We start from the raw sequence: 18,885 nt of genomic DNA, 5'->3' as shown, positions 1-18,885 counted from the left end.
CCTTCCTTCAACATTTCTCTCATATTAACCCAACTATTCGAATTCCCCAACATTATCTCTCTTCAATTCTGACACAGTCATCATTGTTCATATACATTAGGCCAACCATCAATTGTCACTTTGCAATTTGGAAATGTTTCCAACCAGATGCCTTCCCTTGCTATTTAAATATTTCAACGTGTAGATATCAAATAAGCAAAACAGGGTTTTAGGAATTATTTATAAAGTTTATTGTGTAAAAAAAAGTATTATAACTTGTTACAAGGAAACAATATATAAAAAGAGTAGTCAGTGTCTTTCAATTAGTAGAATATAACAGTGTCAATTATATTCACTTTCTTCATCAAGAATCCAAAACACTTCATCTACAAATGAACAGAGAAATAGTACAAAAGAGTAGACACATCGCATGTGCTAACCATTGCCTGGAGAAATAGCTGATGGAATTTCTCCCTTCAAGAAAATAAAATTGTTGAATTGAACGTTCACACTTGAAGACAGTTCCCTGTTAATTTTTTCACATTATATGGGAAATATGAGGACAGGCAGAGCAAGGGAGAAGGACATTGAAGCATCTTTAGGCATCTGGACAGAGGTCAACACAAGCTTTATGACAGATTTTCATTGGATAGTCAGTGATTTCATAAACGCTGCATGACAAGACAAGGTTAGTAAATTCCAATATGTACAAAACAAGCTATTAATGACATAATATACTCCGATGGCAGTTTTAAAGACTTAACAAATCAAACAATAGTTTCCATCCATCCTTTCTACTTTACAAAGGTAGCTAATCAGTTGTGGGTCTGTTTTACAGTCTAGCAGTCAATGTGGTCACTCCCATTGTGGGAGGGACAGAAGATCCAATCCTTCCATTAGTACATCTGGACCCAGCTGGACAATGCTGGCTGGACAGTGCTGTTAATCTAGGGCCCTCGTCCATGGGGTTGCTTGGACCTATAGATCCAATCCATGCTACTAGAGTGGGAGTTCAGAAGTCCATGCTGACCAACGATGGTGAGCTCCTTATCCAAGCCCAGCTGTCATTGGGAGACACCATAAAGTGACCATGAATGTTCCCACAGAGGGGAGATCCATGGAGGCCACCGAGCATGGATAGGTCCTCCTGAACCTGCTGTAAGGTGACTCTGGGCGGAGTCCAAGATAAGGCTCTGACCATCCATGTGGACAACTGGAGTCTGGAGGAAAGAAAATTCCAGCCAGGCTGACCCGAGGTCTGGCCATTTGACCGGGTTTGGTGTTGTTAAGATGCTGACGTCCCCTGGCAGTGGTCACCTGTGCTGCAGGTGTGACTGGGCTCCTCACAAAAGCAAGGAAGAATTTCCATTTACCTTCCCAGCTGTAGACCTGCCAGAGGCACTCAGAGATCACCAAATCTGCAGCTGCGTGATTTTGTTCATTCATTCTCCAGGAGCTGGACTGGATTGTTCTTTGATGGAGTGATTCACACAGGAATGAAACGTGGTGTCAAACATACAGGTAGCAGCACGAGTGTACAGCTGTGTATGCCAGGCTTGTGAGACTGGACATCACAATGCAGTGTGTGTAGTGCCACAGACCTGGTCTCAGCGGCATTAGCTCAGCGGAACAGACAGTATCTCTGGAGACAAGGAATAGATGATATTTCAGGTCGACACCCTTCTTCAGGGTCTGGACCCGAAATGTCACCCATTCCTTTTATCCAGAGATGCTGCCTGTCCCACTGAGTTACTCCAGATTTTTGGGTCTATCTTCAGTTTAAACCAGCACCTGCAGTTCCTCTCTGCACATTCTGCATTAGCTGCCTGAGTCCCACCACATCATTTTCTTTAACTATGTCATCTATCCCCGGGAGCTTGCCTTGGAGTTGGGCAGCAGTAATATAGTTGCGTTTCGCTCCATTTAAACTATCAACTGCACCGTTGATGAATGTATGCGTGCTTGCACCATCTTGCAGCTAGCTAGGTTCAGCATTGTGACACAATGCTGAGGGTTGGGGCTGGAGCCTTGCAAAGCAGTTGGGCTGGTGATGGGGCAGTAACATAACAAGTGCGCGGGGGGCACGGTCCCTGTGAGCTGACTCACTATCCGCTGGCGGCTGGCTTTATTTCTGGGCATCATTCACATCCTCCTTTGCCTGTAAAATAAAGACCAGCTTTTCAGTCAAAAATAACAACTTCAGGGCACTCAGCATAAATATTCGCTTTAAAATGGCTAACGTTTGACAATAGACAATAGGTGCAGGAGTAGGCCATTCGGCCCTTCGAGCCAGCACCGCCATTCAATGTGATCATGCTGATCATGACCTGGTTTGGTAAGCGTGTAAACAGGTTGTGGGATTGAACAATGGGGTAGAGGTGAATCGGACAGCACCCTAGCGTATGGGATGGACCATTCATAGCCTGATAACAGAGGGGAAGCAGCTGTTCCTGAGCCTGGCAGTGTGGGATTTCAAGTTTCTGTACCTTCTACCAAACAGGAGCAGAAGGAGGAATGACTGGGGTGGGACAAGTCTTTGATAATGTCGGCTGCTTTTCTGAGGCAGCTTGAAGTGTAGATGGAGCCAATGGTGGGAAGTGTGATCTGTGGGATGGACTGGGCTACATGTACAACTACATTCTTGCGGTTGTGAGGATAACGAGAGGAATCTGCGGCAAACTCATCCAGCTCGTGGAGTGAGAAAGGGAATGTGGTTCCAATGAAAGTCATGTCAAATTGCACAAGTCTGACTATTTGATTCCAAAAGGCATGTAGGAGTGAAGCCAGCTGTGGTTACAAAAATCAAAGTGCTGGAGGAATTCAGGAGGTCAGGTAGCTTTGCAAGGGAATGGACAACCAGCCTGAAGAAGGTCCCGACATGAAATATCATTTATCCATTTCCCACCACTCTGACCCACTGTGTTCCTCCAGCATTGTGTGTTTGATGTTTACAATGAATTATGTTCTAGACCAATATAACAATACCGCTAATCAAAACATCCAGCAACAAAACTTAAAAAAACATTCTCTGACTCTAATTACATCGACAACATGTCATATTTTTTCAGGAAATATTGAACTTTCAGAAGAGATTAATTCACTTGGCTGATCAGAATGGCTCCAGCCGTCTCCATGGCCACACAATGTGCACCACCCACATTTCCCTGAACTTTTCTCTGTCTCTTAAGTTTCAGTCTTTTAACAATCCCTCCCTCAAGACAGATGTTTGTGACTGTGTCCCATTTCAGTCACTTGAGCCAGTGTCTTGTTAACACTCGAGGATGGCGTCAAGGAAGTGTTGAGCTGTCAACAGGTATTTTTGTCCAGGTTGTGGCCCTGCCTGTAATCCCAGGTGGACACGGTGTTCAGTTCTGGGCACCATGTTACAGGAAAAATGTTGTCAGGCTGGAAATAGTACAGAGAAGATTTACGAGGATGTTGCCAGGACTAGAGGGTGTGAGCTACAGGGAGAGGTTGAGTAGGCTGGGTCTCTATTCCATGGAGCGCAGGAGGATGAGGGGAGATCTTATAGAGGTGTATAAAATCACGAGAGGAATAGATCGGGTAGATGCACAGAGTCTCTTGCCCAGAGTAGGTGAATCAAGGACCAGAGGACATAGGTTTAAGGTGCAAGGGAAAAGATTTTAATAGGAATCTGGGGGGTAACTTTTTCACACAAAGGGTGGTGGGTGTATGGAACAAGCTGCCAGAGGAGGTAGTTGAGGCTGGGATTATTCCAACATTTAAGAAACAGTTAGATAGGTACATGTATAGGACAGGTTTGGAGGGATACGGGCCAAACGCGGGCAGGTGGGACTAGTGTAGCTGGGACATGTTGGCCGGTGTGGGCAAGTTGGGCTGAAGGGCCTGTTTCAGTGCTGTATCACTCTCTGTCTCTGTGATACAAGAGAAACGAGATTGTAAATGTGACTTTAAAATACAAATCTTTCTTCAGCTGCTAATTTTAGAGCTTGCTCTCTTTAAGTAACTGAGGGTTTGAGTTAAAATGTCTAAATTCTTACCCTTTCACCTTATTTCTCCAAAGGGACAAAAATTTGGAATGAAGGCAAATTCTCCGGCCATTCTTCAGCGTGGCTCTGTAACATAAAGAAAGAGCAGGGCTATAGATGGAATCCTGCAAGCATCGCCACACTCCAGTACATCATTCAGACACAAATAGGCATTATTTTCTCACTATTACATGTGATTTTAAATAAAACAATTAGATTGGAAGATGATAAAAGCTCTAATCCACAACAGAGAGAAATAGCTTCTTATTGTTAAATCTGAATTCTGAAATATTTCTGTACTCGTTGATGGATTTATTTAATGAAGGAATATTATAGCATCAATGAACACAAACTACAGATTACATGCAGCTAAAATATATCTCAACTATATGTCTTTAAATGGAGATATGTGAGGATTTGTGTCCACTATTATAGCCATTCCTTCACTGTTTAGCTCATCACTCGAGTTGTCACATTAGCACACCATCAGTTCATTACAACATAACATTACTTTACAGATGCATTTATAGGAAGCTGCAGACTCTATAGTTCGCCACAGACCCACTGCAGCCTTTCAATTAAGTCTCTGTGCATGTGTATAATACTTGTGACAAGTAATACACACACACACCAGATGTTTGCAAGTATCCTGTGCATTTTGACAGAATTAAGCCAATTACTTTACGCAATAAACTTTTAGACAATAAATCTGCAGAAAACAGTATTTAGTATTGGGAACGTTTTAAGCGTTGTGGTTTTTCTGAACGAGTTGTGCAGGATTTAAAATTGATGAATAAGGCAGGCATATGGCTGCTGTATATATGTAATTAGGCTTTATTTCTGTCTCTGCTCATTTAATGTTGGCAGAGTTTAGTGTTAACCAGTTATCGAATGCAGGGGGCCTACATGTGGCAGAGAGTGTTGGACTCAGCCCAGTCCATCAGGGGCACAGCCCTCCCTTACATCGAGAACATCCACACCTGATGCTGCCTCAGGAAGGCAGCATCTATCATCAAGAAGGTGGCATCTATCATCAAGAAGGTGGCAACTGTCATCAAGAAGGCAGAATCTATCATCACGGACCCCCACCATCCGAGCTGAGCCCTCTTCTCACTGCTACCATCGGGCAGGAGGTACAGAAGCCCCACACCACCAGCTTTAGGGACAGTTACTTTCCTACAAGCATCAGGTTCTTGAACCGATCTGCACAATCCTAACCCTACCTCACTAACAGAACACTACCGACCACCTCTTGCACTGCCACGCACTTGTTTACTAATTGAGTCTTGCACTGACGTCTTGTTTTTACACACGGTCATGTTCCTTTTCACTACCTTACATAACTTACATATACACCGTATATTTTATCTGTTTGTGCCAATGCTGCAAGCACCATCTTTATCGCACCTGTTCCTCACCATATTGTGCATATGACAATAAACTTGGCTTATTAAATGAACCTTTACTTTCAAATAGAAACTTCAGGTTGGCCTTTGACTATTTAAAATGCCGGCACCCCAGGAAATCAAAACTCCATTACAGTGCGCACAGGTTTGATGGCATTGTTAGGAGTTCTGACTTTAAAAGTGATGGTCGCCTTGGACAGTAAGGAGTAGCACAGAGCGGACTGAGGTATGTGTGTACTCACATAAGCTGTATTGGGCAGTTTGGGATGGGGATGAGCTGCAGACCCTTGATGTTCCTCACGTTGATTTGTGCCGCTCCCCCTCTGCACATGCACCGGTTCAAAACTGCAGTCGGCTTCTCTGCAGGAGAGGGAGGGAGAGGGGAGAGAGAGGGAGGGAGAGAGAGAGGGAGAGAGAAGACGTTAACTCAATTGCTCCATGTTCCTCCAGATGCAATCACCCTGCAGGTTGGTCGTGCTGTCACCTGCCAGGTGTACTCATACATGTACATCTCCATGGACTCCAATCAAACTGAGCATCAGATACCCTCACATCATCTCCAACCAAGAAAATTGTTCTGGAACAAAACTATTTTTAAAGAAAAAGTCTCCCGCAGTATTTTATTGAAACACTACTGTTAGTTGGATTCATTAGCTCCCGGCTGGATTTGACCAGTTTCAGTTGTTACATGCATTCCGTGGCAAATTATTATTTCTAATAATGATTATTATTATTAATAAATATTACTCTTCCAATAATTTGCAGCCACGGACACTCGCTATTACTCCAGTTCCTGCACTATGTTGTACTGTGAGGCAGAGAGCCAGTGTGTGGAATACACACACGCACACATATACACACACACACATGCACGCACACACACACACACATGCACGCACACACACACACACACGCACACATATACACACACACACATGCACGCACACACACGCACGCACACACGCACGCATATACACACACACACACACACACACACGCACGCACACGCACACATATACACACACACACGCACGCACACACGCGCGCGCACACACACACACCAGATTAGAATCATTTTGAGTCACTGCCAGGTTGGATGGAGCAGGGAGAGGTGGAATCGTGAGGAAAATCTCGCCACCTATACATGTCTTTGTGATGCAGAACAGCTGGTGACTCAGAGCCCAGTTCAATCAACTACTGACGTGAACTTAGCTGAGAAAAGGCCAGGCAGAAGGAACATTGCATGGATTGTTCTGGACACTCACTTTGTAGTTCACTGATCCCATCATTTCATTAATATATGATGACAGCTGTCAATCTGTTTTCACTATAGCCATGTTGGACAGATCTGATAGCTGTTTTAATCTTTACTAAGACATGCTGTTGCAATTTTCAGCAGTGAACAATCGGCATGCGGTACGTAAACCACTGAAAAAGTGTTACTGCCAACATATTAGGAATCAATCTGTGTCATTGGACGTACAGCAAAGGTTTGTCCATCTCCCAGGAGCCCACTGTAACAGCTTCACCTCTTCACTACTCTACTCCATAGCAACTCTGTTCTAATGCTCACACAAGATTAAAACAAGCTCGCTTCATCATCAGAACCTTTAAGAGAATATATCAAGAGCTGTATTTACAATGAAGATATAAACTTGCTGATTTATTGCCTAACAAATGGCAAAAGTTGGCCGCAAAGCACTCTGCCTTTGTCAAGACGAAAAGATAAAAAATAATAATTTAATCTGGAATGCAATGTTACATTAATGTCTCGTTGCCAAACCCTTTGTCTCATTTCAAACTCTGCTCAGACTATCTAGATGTACACTCGATAGAAAGGAAAGTACAAGCCACAAACATTTCTCCTTGCCCCAGAAGAATCCTAATGCATTTGCTGTTAAACATAGCAGTCACTTACCCTGTGATAGGTTGATGTACATGACCCCGATCAACAGGACCACCACGACACACACTTTCAGGCTCATGGCTGCTTGTTTGGTGAAGTTCACACTGCACAAGAATTTCTGGTTAAATCTGTCTAAAAGCAGTGTGGTTTAAGCACCATTTATATTAACAGAAGCCACTCCTCACCAACTCCGATTGGGCTAGAGGGAGTAAATCGACAGGATGCGTCAACTCCTTCCTTAATAATCCTTGGAGACCTTTCAGTTTCTGAAACATTCTTACCTTGAGCACAATGCTGTCCAGCTGCCCTATGGACACTGGGTAACACACTTAGGAAAAGGAAAAGAAATGTAAATGAAAGATATGTCTCTTTCATCCTTTTCTTCAAATGAAGAAAAGACAAAATATGTTTTAAGAAATCGGAGAATAGAATCATAATGATGTTAAAATTTGTATAATTAATATTTGATGTTCGGACATCAAGGTGCTTGATGTGAAGAATGCATAGGATATGTTAGCCTTCATAGGTCAGACATGGGGCAACATTGTAGGACTTTGGTTAAGCCTGAAGAAAGGTTTCCACCCGAATCATTTCGACCCAAAATCTTCCTCATTCCTTCTCTCCAGAGATGCTGCCTGTCCCGCTGAGTTACTCCAGCATTTTGTGTCTATCTTCCGTTAAGCCGCATGTGGACTATTATATACAATTCTGATCGCTCCATTTTTGCACAAAGTCTGCGAGCATTGCCACTTTTCATTTCACTGCACATCTCGTATGTGTATGTGATGAATAAACTTGACTTGACAAAAATGATGTAGAGGCTTTGGAGAGGGTGCAGGTGAGCTGTAGCTGAACGCTGGCTGGATTAGAGAGCTTGTAGCTCCGTGGACAAACTGGAGCATCAGAGGTTGAGGGGAAATCTGATAACAGTATATAAGGTAGACACAAAACGCTGGAGTAACTCAGCGGGACAGGCAGCATCTCTGGAGAGAAGGAATGGGTGACGTTTCGGGTCGAGACCCTTCTTCAGACTAATGTCAGGGGCGTGGGTGGGACAGAGATAGAATGTAGTCGGAAACAATAAGACTGGTGGGAGAACTGGGAAGAGGGAGGGATAGAGAGGGAAAGCAAGGGCTATCTGACGTTAGAGAAGTCAATAAGTATATAAGAGGCATAGATGTGGTAGACAGTCAGAATGTTTTTCCCAAAATGGAAATGTCAAAGACTAGAGGGCAAAGTTAGAGGGGCAAAGACTGACGTACTGGGCAAGTTTATTTTATGTGCACATCAAGGAATATTCCAGAATGCTGTCGATACATCCCCCGGCATGGTGATGCGCTTTAGTTGTGTTGCCTTTGGGCTGAGGAGGGAGAGATGTTGTATCTATTTCCTGGCACCGAGCATCGTGGACATCACTCAGTAATGTGCTTCAGTGAGGAGCGTGGGTTCAATACCAGAGACTGCCTCTGTGCATCAACTTCTAACAGTAAGGCAGGAGCTGTGTGACATCATGGTTATTACAAGGAATTTTATTTAAACAATTCTAAAGAATTTCTCTTCACAGAAATTCTTTGTCATAACTTCTTCCTTGTCGAATGGTGAACCATTTCCCCTCTCACAGATGCTGCCTGACCTCCGGAGAATTTAGTTTAGAGTTACAGTTTGAATAAAGGCCTTTCGACCCACAGTGATCATTGATCACCTGTCCACATTGGTTCTATGTCATCCCACACCTCAGGGGTGATTAACCTACAAACCCATACATCTTTGGGTTGGGAGAAAGAATCCGGAGCGCCCAGAGGAAATCCACGCGGTCACAGGGAGAACATGCAAACTCCACACAGCCAGCACCTGTGGTCAGGATCGAGCCCGGGTCTTTGGTGCTACGAGGCAGTAACTCTACCGTCGCGCTCCTGTGCCATCCCCATTCCAGCTTTGTCTGTTTTTCCTTTAGTTCACCAGCATCTGTGGTTTTTCTTTCATGAAAGTCTAGCTCAAATCCATTCTAGCAACTTCCCAGGAGGAATGTTGCAGAGGTTTAATGTCCATCTAACCCACGAGGACATAGTATCTTAAACGTTCATGCGTGCACTTTAAAGACAACCCTCAATTAAATCTCCAATGACTTGGAAAGAAATCTGCTTTAATTCATTTGACTAACCAAAAATGACACAAGAAATCTGGCAGTTTTATCATGATTAATGGGCTTCATATTAATAAAAAGGAGAATAAACAGGCACCTTTATGCATTAAATTTGGTAATTATATTAACTTGGGCTGAGTAAAATAGATTATAATCCCCAAAATGTCACCCATCCTTTTTTCTCCAGAGATGCTGCCTGACCCGCTGAGTTACTCCAGCACTCTGTGAAACGTCACCTATCCATGTTCTCCAGAGATGCTGCCTGACCCGCTGAGTTACTCCAGCACTCTGTGTCTTCTTGTAGGAAGTTGTGATTTTTTTGTCTTTTTAAATGTTACATCAGATTCATCAGTTACAGAGAAAAATCTCAGATATCATCTTGACAACTAGAATAATCAAAAGGATATAAGAGTGCATTGGTTATATTACGTAATAGCTGGTATTTATTTCTGATGATATAGGATTAAGTAGACTGGATCTTGGCTGGATGTGATGATGGGATCAGAAGTGACATTGTCCGTGTGGGTTGGAGTGTGGCCATTTGATTCTCGTTAATGTTCCATGTCAGGAGATCTCTCACTTGTTCAAACTATTTTCAACACCAGGTAACTGGGATTGGAAACACATGGCGCTGGGTTAAGTCTCAAATGTTTCCAGAAATGTGCTTTGGTTTTATCAGCAGTAACCCATTAATTCAAGTATGAGGGAAAAGATACACCTCTTCATCTTTCACACTTGTTTCAAAATAAAGGAAGATCCCCTGAAAGATTTCAGGACAAAAAATCTACAAGGGTATAATTTGCCGTGCTTTAAAATTATATTGCTTCTTTGAAGTAAACTGTGAAGTTTTATTCCCTGCTTGTTTAAATGATCCATTTTTAAATATTAATGTTTGGAAATGTATAGTGGCTCTGGGTTTAGTTTTATAAACCTATGTCTAAGTGTATGACATCAGCAGCCAGCAAGGTGCCTGCATGTGGATTATTTTAGGCTTGTGAAGGTCTGAGAGAGAAAGTTGGCAAGGATTATACAAGGTAAAATCATTCCATTTCCCCAGTTATGTTCTGATTACCACATTCTTTCCCAATCTATTTCTGCTAAGCAGGAAAGCAAAGCAAGGGGGAATCAATATACTTCCTTTTCTGGTCTTGGCAGCCAAACAATGCCGATTTCAGTAACATAGCAAGAGTCTGCCAAGTCAAAACGTATTCCTGCAAGTGTCACTGTAGACTGCTGCTTTGATGAATTGAAGATAACTGCAAGCTGAGATCCTGCAAACTAGTTTTAATGGTTTTTGCCATCATCCTGTGACAGAAAGTATAGCCCCTCACAAATAAACTTCAATTGAACCATAGTTGAGTATTTATTTGCAGAATCTTTAAACCATTTTGAAACTTGGGGTAGATGGATGGAAGGGTCCATCACTAACGCACAGCCCAGTGAGCAGACAATCTTCACCCGATGGTGTTTGGGAGATCAACATTCTGCAGTGTATATTACAAGCAGCATTCTGCTCTGCCTAGAGACTATGCCATTTGATATCCCCAGATTGCCATGTTATGTCCCCAGAACACAGAGAAAAGCACTCCAAGCTCTCTAGGAGCCAAACTGGAGACAGAGTCTACATTCCAGATTCAGGTGCATTTCAAGCACACAGCATTTTGATGTTAAAAATAACAAAGGCCCCCCCGGCCACAAATAAAGGGCTTGCTCTCCTTTCCCAGAAACAGCCTCAGGGCTGGGCAAAGTGTGGAAAACACCAGCCTAATAATTGTCCAATTTGCAAGGCAGTAAATTATATCAATTTGGAATTCATTAGTCCTGAGCAACAAGGCATCAGATCTGGCTCTTGGAGTTGGGAATCCAATTGGTTGCAGCTATAATTAGACTCATTTGGGGCCATTATTTGTTAATTGTCTCCAGGGTTGAATGTAATTTATGGTTTGTTTAAATTGACCATAAATGGTTCAGCTTTCAATTGATTTAAAATTAGCATAATTCATTATTTTATTAGTTGGCACATGCACCTGCAATGGTTTACATTTGGTCCCAATTGGCTTCACTTGTTCATCAGTAGCTGTGATGAATCAGCTGTGTGTGAGTGTTGCCTCAACAGCATTGATTTCTCCTTTATTTTATACTACTATTGATGTAGATCAGACACATGAGGAGCTGTAGATGCTGGAAGGGTCTGGTCCCAAAGCATCGCCGATCAATGTCCTCCAGAGAGTTTGTACGTTCTAGGAGCAGAATTAGGCCATTCGGCCCATCAGGTCTACTACACCATTCAATCATGGCTGATCTATCTTTCCCTCTCAACCCCATTCTCCTGCCTTGTCCCCGTAACCCCCGACACCCATACTATCACGAGTCTGTCAACCTCCGCCTTAAACTCATCCATTGACTTGGCATCTGTGGTGATGAATTCCACAGATTCACCACCCTCTGACTAAAGAAGCTTGACCCGCTGAGTTACTCCAGCACTGTTGTTCCAGTGCAGTAGTTGTACTGATATTAAAGATGAGGAAAGTGACAAAGGTCTCCTCACCCTGTCACTGAACAGACAGTGAGGGGTTGATCCTGTATCTCCAGGTTGGTTAATGCCACTTGTCCCTGCAACGAGAAACAAGGTTGTGCATTGGATAAAAATGAAGTCCTAGATGTGTGAAAATCCCTCGCAACCTTATTATGCAGGAGGACGGGTTTCACATCAAATAAACAAAATCAGTTTGCGTGCTGGTTCAGGCAAATATAGGTCCTAAAACGGCTGCAAAGCATTATTATCAAGTTGTATGCCAACTTAAGTGGAGCTGACATTAATAAGATTTCAAATTAAATTGGTTTTGACAGGATGGATTCCATTCCCAGTGGATGTAATCCAACTGCACAAAAAATGCTCAATGTACACCATTAATTGGTGGTACAACACAATGTGAAATACATAGAGCCTGCTTGTACTATTTATGGAGGCATTGGCCAAAAATGTTATGTTCTATATGTTCCCACTCATCAAACCAGTCAACGTTTACTGTTGATGTGGAAATACAGTGGAAAATTAGAGATTGTTTCATACGTTAGAATATTACTCTGAAGAAGGGCCCCAACCAGAAATGTTAGCCATCCATTTTCTCCAGAGATGCTGCCTGACCCATTGAGTTACTCCAGCTTTTTGTGTCTATCTTTCAAATATTACTCTATGAGTTCATGTGAAATTCAAATAAAAAACAAAAAACTGCTGTATTTTCTGCCAGATTTTCTCTCTTCCTCTATTAAGTAATTTACTTTAGTGTCAGCATAGTTTGTTATTGTGTAGGAAGGAACTGCAGATGCTGGTTTAAATGGAAGGTGGACATAAAATGCTGGAATAATTCAGTGGGACAGGCAGCATCTCGGGAGAGAAGGAATGGGTGGCATTTCGGGTTGAGACTTCAAAAAATAGTTTTTACACAATCCGCAGGCATTGCCACTTTCATTTCACTGCACATCTTGTATGTGTATGTGACAAATAAACTTGACTTGAAACAAATACGTTTGTTGTTGTCACATGTTCAGTGATACAGCATGTGTTCTGCAGCCACCCAGTAAAATCCCACTGGACGTGTGTACAATGGATCCTCTCCTGGGACAGGACCCAGAGAGTCGTCGCGTTCAAAGTCCGATCACTGCCGCATTGCACACAGCTTCACGGGCACCTGGCTCTCCTGCATCCTAAACCAGAGTGATCATTCTTCATTTGGGAGATCAGGATCAGGCAATGGGCATTGATGGATCTGGGATGGCAGGAAGTATTGGCTCAGTGTGGGTGACGGTCACAGTATGTGGAGGTGGAGAGGGATAAACGTGTGGAACATGACGGCTGGGAGGAGAAGGGCCAAACGTGTCTCTGGCCTTGGCCAAGCTGCCCGTTGTCTGGCCTGTCTTGTCAATGGCCTCCTGCTGTTCAGCTACTCCTCACTGGGAGATGTTCTGTCTAGTTGGGGAACCTAGGTGGAAGGAGGACCTAGGTGGACATGTGGACATCCATTGCCACCCAGACCAAAGAGAGCAGCTGAAAGACCATAGGTGAACTGATGGTGCGTGAGACCTATTAACGCCTCTCCTTTCCTCTTGCTATTGGGCAGAATAACGATAGGCTTGTAAACTTCACTCAGGACATTCTCAGCAGCCAGACATTGTTATTTAATAGATTCCACGATGCATTAGGCTTGAGATCCGTCTCCACATCACAACCTCATGCATTATCAACTGCAAGGAATAAATTCTGTATTTCTCCTACTCCTGGCTAAGTATTTCTGAGCACTCTTGTAATCTCTGTCTATAATGTAAACATGTGTCAGAAATACACTTTCCTGCTGGTTGCATCCATTACAATCAAATCACCAGAATGTCTCCAGTCTCTGTCAGTGACTGAAACGCCATCACTTCAGATGGATGCTGCAATATATTGCTCTGTCTTCTGTCGATGGAAACCGGTCTGAATCCATTAAGACTGCACCAACATTAGTCTCACCATCTTTCACATTGACATGTCACCAATTTAGCACATTCATACGATAAAACAAACAAGGTTTAATGCTAAGGGTCCGACAATGAAGATTAAAGTGGTGACAAGCCAATCACCACTACTTATCTTGCATTTGACTCAGTCCAAGACCCCAGGAAATTGCAATGAGTTATAAATACAGACCAGTCCATCACACAAACTCACCTCCCCCACATCAACTCCATCTACACTTCATGCTGCCCTGGGTAAGCAGCTAACATAAGCAAGGACATTCTTTACCACACTCCCATAGGGCAAAATAAACAAGAGCTCGATAGCGCGTACTACCAGATTCAGCAACTATTTAGCTCAGGGTGTAATCCCGATCTCCCAACCTACCTTCATGTGTCTCTTGCACTTATCTGCACTTTCTTGTAAAAGTGAAACGCTATAACTCAGCAGTCAAGAGTCGTTCAATTGTTACAGAAGAATCATCAACACAATAAATTTATATTCAGTAATACTAGGCAACTAGACCATACAGTGAACAATCTACTCATCTTCCAATCTACCTCATGTGGAACCTGGACATTTTCTCTATAACTCAGGCACTATAATGGTGTAATACTACATTCTGCACTCTGGTATATTTTCCGTAGGGCGGCACGGTGGCGCAGCGGTAGAGTTGCTGCTTTACAGCACTTACAGCGCCAGAGACCCGGGTTCCATCCCGACTACGGGTGCCTGTCTGTACGTTCGGAGGTTGTACGTTCTCCCCGTGACCACCTGGGTTTTCTCTGAGATCTTCGGTTTTCTCCCACAATCCAAAGAAGTATAAGTTAGTAGGTTCATGGACTTGGTATAAATGTAAATTGTCCTAGTGTGTGTAGGATAGTGTTAATGTGCGGGGATCGCTGGTCGGTGCGGACACGGTGGGCCGAAGGGCCTGTTTTCGTTCTGTAACTCTAAAAAATATACTACCCTTTGTACTTATGCTTGACTTGGTTGTACTGGTGATTTGCTTTGCCTACATAGCATGCAAATAACTCTTTTCACTGTACCTCAGTACACGACTATAATAAACTAATACCCATACTAATACATCATGATAAGAAAAACCTGGATGTTATAAACGCAGGACTTCACAAAGTCTGTCGCAGCCAGTGAAGTACATCTGAAGTGTGACACTGTTGTACTTCAACCCAACCCAACAGCCAGTGTGGGCAAGTTGAAGGCTGGAATCCAGAATGTGATAATGACTCGATAATCTGTTTTTGATGATGTAAGGTTGGTGAGCGCACAGATTGGTCAGTGTAATACCTTAAAGTCGCAGAGTGGTGCCGTCAACATCTGGTGGAAGTTAGTGGACAAACATTAAACTGGCCAAGAAAATAAACTCTGAAGAAGGGTCCCGACCCAAAACGTCACCCATCCATGTTCTCCAGAGATGCTGCTTCACCCACTGAGTTACTCCAGCACTCAAAGCCTTTTTAAATTCAACTAGCATCTACAGTTCCTGGTTTCTACAATGAAAATAATCGTTTTGTCGAACCATTTAACTTGCATGAAACTTGCTTGTCTATTTAATCCAATGTCAATCCTGTCCATCTGAATATGGGCAGGATTTTTAATTTGTTTTCACAAAATGGTATCTCCAAGAATGAGGTTGATATATTTTGAGTAAAATTAACTTTAACACAGCTTCACTTTAAAAAGTACTTAAAACTATAAAATTATTTGCAACAAGTACACTGATGCTTGTTTTTTTTAATAAATCAAAAACATTTATTCAAATATTAAAATAGTATTTACAACACAATAAAACAAAGCAGAACCCACCACCATAGTATAAGACAAAACAATTAGACTAAGTAAACTACTAAATAACTATATTACAATCCTTGTCCAGGACACATTCCACCCCCCGCGGTGCCCAGCGGTCCCTGAAATCCCCCAGGGCGCCCGTGGACAATGCGTAGTCCCTCTCTAACCCCACCCAGGCGAGGACGTAACCCCGGGAAAGGGGCAGGGAGCCGGCTCGGGCAGAGCCATCTTCCGCCTGGTGCCATGACTCGCGGATGGCCAGCTTGGCCAACACTGATGCTTGTTGGGTGGGAATGGGGAAAACTACAGGATTCTGTACAATTTGTTTCCTCTCCTTTTACAGTCTTGCCTAAATAGAAATCTGACAATACTTTAGTCCCATGATTTTAAACATGTTTGTCTTCTTCATCTTAAGTGACATAGATATGAAAGGAATGTTGTACTCTGCCTCTTAAATCTGCGCATATCTCCGTACCATTCAGAAACAGAATTTCAAATAAAATTGCAGAGTAATTACCCCATGTAGATATTAACTTTAGAGTCTCACTGCTCAGAAACAGGCCCTTCGGCCCAACTTGTCCATGTCGGCCTTCCAATCTAGTCCCTTTGCCTGCTTTTGGCCCATATCCCTCAAAACCTTTCCTACCATGTTGGTCCAAATGTTTTTAAATGCTGTTATAGTACCTTCTTCACCTACATCCTCTGGCAGCTCGTTCCACAGACCCACTGTCTTTTGTGTGAAAAGGTTGCCCCTCAGGTTGCTATTAAATGTTTCCCCTTCCACCTTTGGTTGAGTTAGATACAAAAGCTGGAGTAACTCAGCGGGATGGGCAGCATCTCTGGAGGGAAGGAGTGGGTGATGTTTCGGGTTGAGACCCTTCTTCAGACAGTCTGAAGAAGGGTCTCTACCAGAAACGTCACCCATTCCTTCTCTCCAGAGATGCTGCCTGTCCCGCTGAGTTACTCCAGCATTTTTGTATCTATCTTCGGTTTAAACCAGCATCTGCAGTTCCTCCCTACACACTTGGTTATGTTAACTCTGGGTGATGTTCGTATCAATGGTGTACACTTCTCTCTCTTGGATTCCAACAATTCAGCTGCAATATAGTGACATTTGATCTTCTGCCAGTGATCAGTGATATTAATTAATCCAGCGTGGTAATGAATGCAGTAATCTGAACCTTTTTGCAAGGTCTTCAATGACAAACAACCTGAGTCCTCTCCAACCTCCAGACTTCTTGCATTTGCACAAAGTTTGTGCTCCGGATGTTGGCATTGATTCACTGCTGTGTGTGTGAGACAGAGCTAATAGAATCATGCCTGCCTTTAATTCCACTTTATCTAATCCTTGATAGAGCTTTAATTTCACGAACCAAATCCAACAAACATTACTTTAAACATATCTTTGGCAGGAAAAGACAGGATATTTGTAAAAAACCAAAGTCAATTGCAATTCACTTTCATCTTTGTTGGCTATCAAACACAGTTCAGCCAGGGAGAGAGTTTGCACAGTGTCCTGACACTCTCCGCTCTAGAAACTCTCCCTCTGTGTTCAATGATGGTGTACGTCTCCCATCGTACGTATCAACCTGGTTGGTAGTTGCTGTTGCGTTGAGAATGGAACAATCATCGTGAACTATCAATCCACTGAACTGATGGCATCTGAGTCGGTCTTTAGTGGGGGTTGCAGTTTGAAGATCCCCTCTTCCATCGGGCAAGAGGTACAGAAGTGTGAAAACGCACACCTCCAGATTCGGGGACAGTTTCTTCCCAGCTGTTATCAGGCAACTAAATCATCCTACCACAACCAGAGAGCAGTGCTGAACTACTATCTACCTCATTGGTCACCCTCGGACTATCCTTGATCGGACTTTGATGGATTTATCCAGCCCTAAACATTATTCCCTTATCATGTATCTGTACACTGTAAATGGCTCGATAGTAATCACGTGTTGTCTTTCTGCTGACTGGTTAGCACGCAACAAAAGCTCGGTACACGTGACAATAAACCAAACTGAAAGATGCCTGAATGGCCTCACCTCTCTTCAGATGTCATGTACCTTTGTCTTCCTCCTGCGTATGGGGTGCACAGCCTAAAGTTCCAGGACAATTTGTTCTATTTGATTGTGTACGCCGGGTTGATTGCATTATTCGAAACAGGGCGGACCACGTGGAGATTGCAATCTCCCGCCCCATGTACCTTTGTAAACCCAACATTCAGGTCATTAGACACCGATCTCTTGCTTAATTTCCCCCACTGCCGACTGAACCTGTGCAGAACAGCCCAGCATTTATCTTCCAACACAATGTCCAATAGTTTAGTTTAGTTTATTGTCACGTGTACTGAGGTACAGTGAAAAACTTTTTTGTTTTGTGCTATCCAGTCAGTAGAAAGACTACATGCTCACAATCACGTACATCCACAAATACCGGATAAAGGGAATACTGTTTAGTGCAAGATAAATTCCAGTAAAGACCAATTAAAGATAGTCCAAGGGCCTCCAATGAGGTAGATGGGAGATCAGGACCGCTCTCTAGTTGATGATAATAATAATAATAATGGATGGGATTTATATAGCGCCTTTCTAATACTCAAGGCGCTTTACATCGCATTATTCATTCACTCCTCAGTCACACTCGGTGGTGGTAAGCTACTTCTGTAGCCACAGCTGCCCTGGGGCAGACTGACGGAAGCGTGGCTGCCAATCTGTGCCTACGGCCCCTCCGACCACCACCAATCACTCACACACATTCACACACAGGCAAAGGTGGGTGAAGTGTCTTGCCCAAGGACACAACGACAGTATGCACTCCAAGCGGGATTCGAACCGGCTACCTTCCGGTTGCCAGCCGAACACTTAGCCCATTGTGCCATCTGTCGGCCCTAAAAAGGATGATAGGATGGTTCAGTTGCCTGATAACAGCAGGGAAGAAACTGTCCCTGAATCTGGAGTTGGCTCCAATGCAGCTCAATTCAACACCAGGGATAAGTAAAGCTCACAAATAGGAAATCATTCAAAATAATTGAAACTCACCACTCTGTACAGTGAGTGTAACCCTCTCACTGTGGTGACTGCACCTGATGTAGAACTCATGGGAAACTACATGCCGATCAAGATAAACATAGCAGAGAG

At 43.2% G+C, this 18,885-nt stretch overlaps 1 protein-coding gene across 1 annotated transcript; it reads right to left on the bottom strand.

The window, feature by feature from the left end:
- Positions 1 to 213: 213 nt before the first annotated feature.
- Positions 214 to 7,467, bottom strand: LOC116966372 (stromal cell-derived factor 1-like). The gene is made up of 4 exons (XM_033012555.1): positions 7,314 to 7,467; positions 5,638 to 5,755; positions 4,002 to 4,076; positions 214 to 2,137 (listed from the first exon to the last, which is right to left on the bottom strand). The coding sequence occupies exons 1-4, from the start codon at positions 7,378 to 7,380 to the stop codon at positions 2,122 to 2,124; spliced, it is 276 nt and encodes a 91-aa protein (XP_032868446.1). The 5' UTR covers positions 7,381 to 7,467; the 3' UTR covers positions 214 to 2,121.
- Positions 7,468 to 18,885: the final 11,418 nt, after the last annotated feature.

This window comes from Amblyraja radiata, chromosome 37 (genome assembly GCF_010909765.2).
Source record: "Amblyraja radiata isolate CabotCenter1 chromosome 37, sAmbRad1.1.pri, whole genome shotgun sequence".
NCBI classification, from domain to species: Eukaryota; Metazoa; Chordata; class Chondrichthyes; order Rajiformes; family Rajidae; genus Amblyraja; species Amblyraja radiata.
This window is presented reverse-complemented; position numbering and strand designations above follow the sequence as displayed.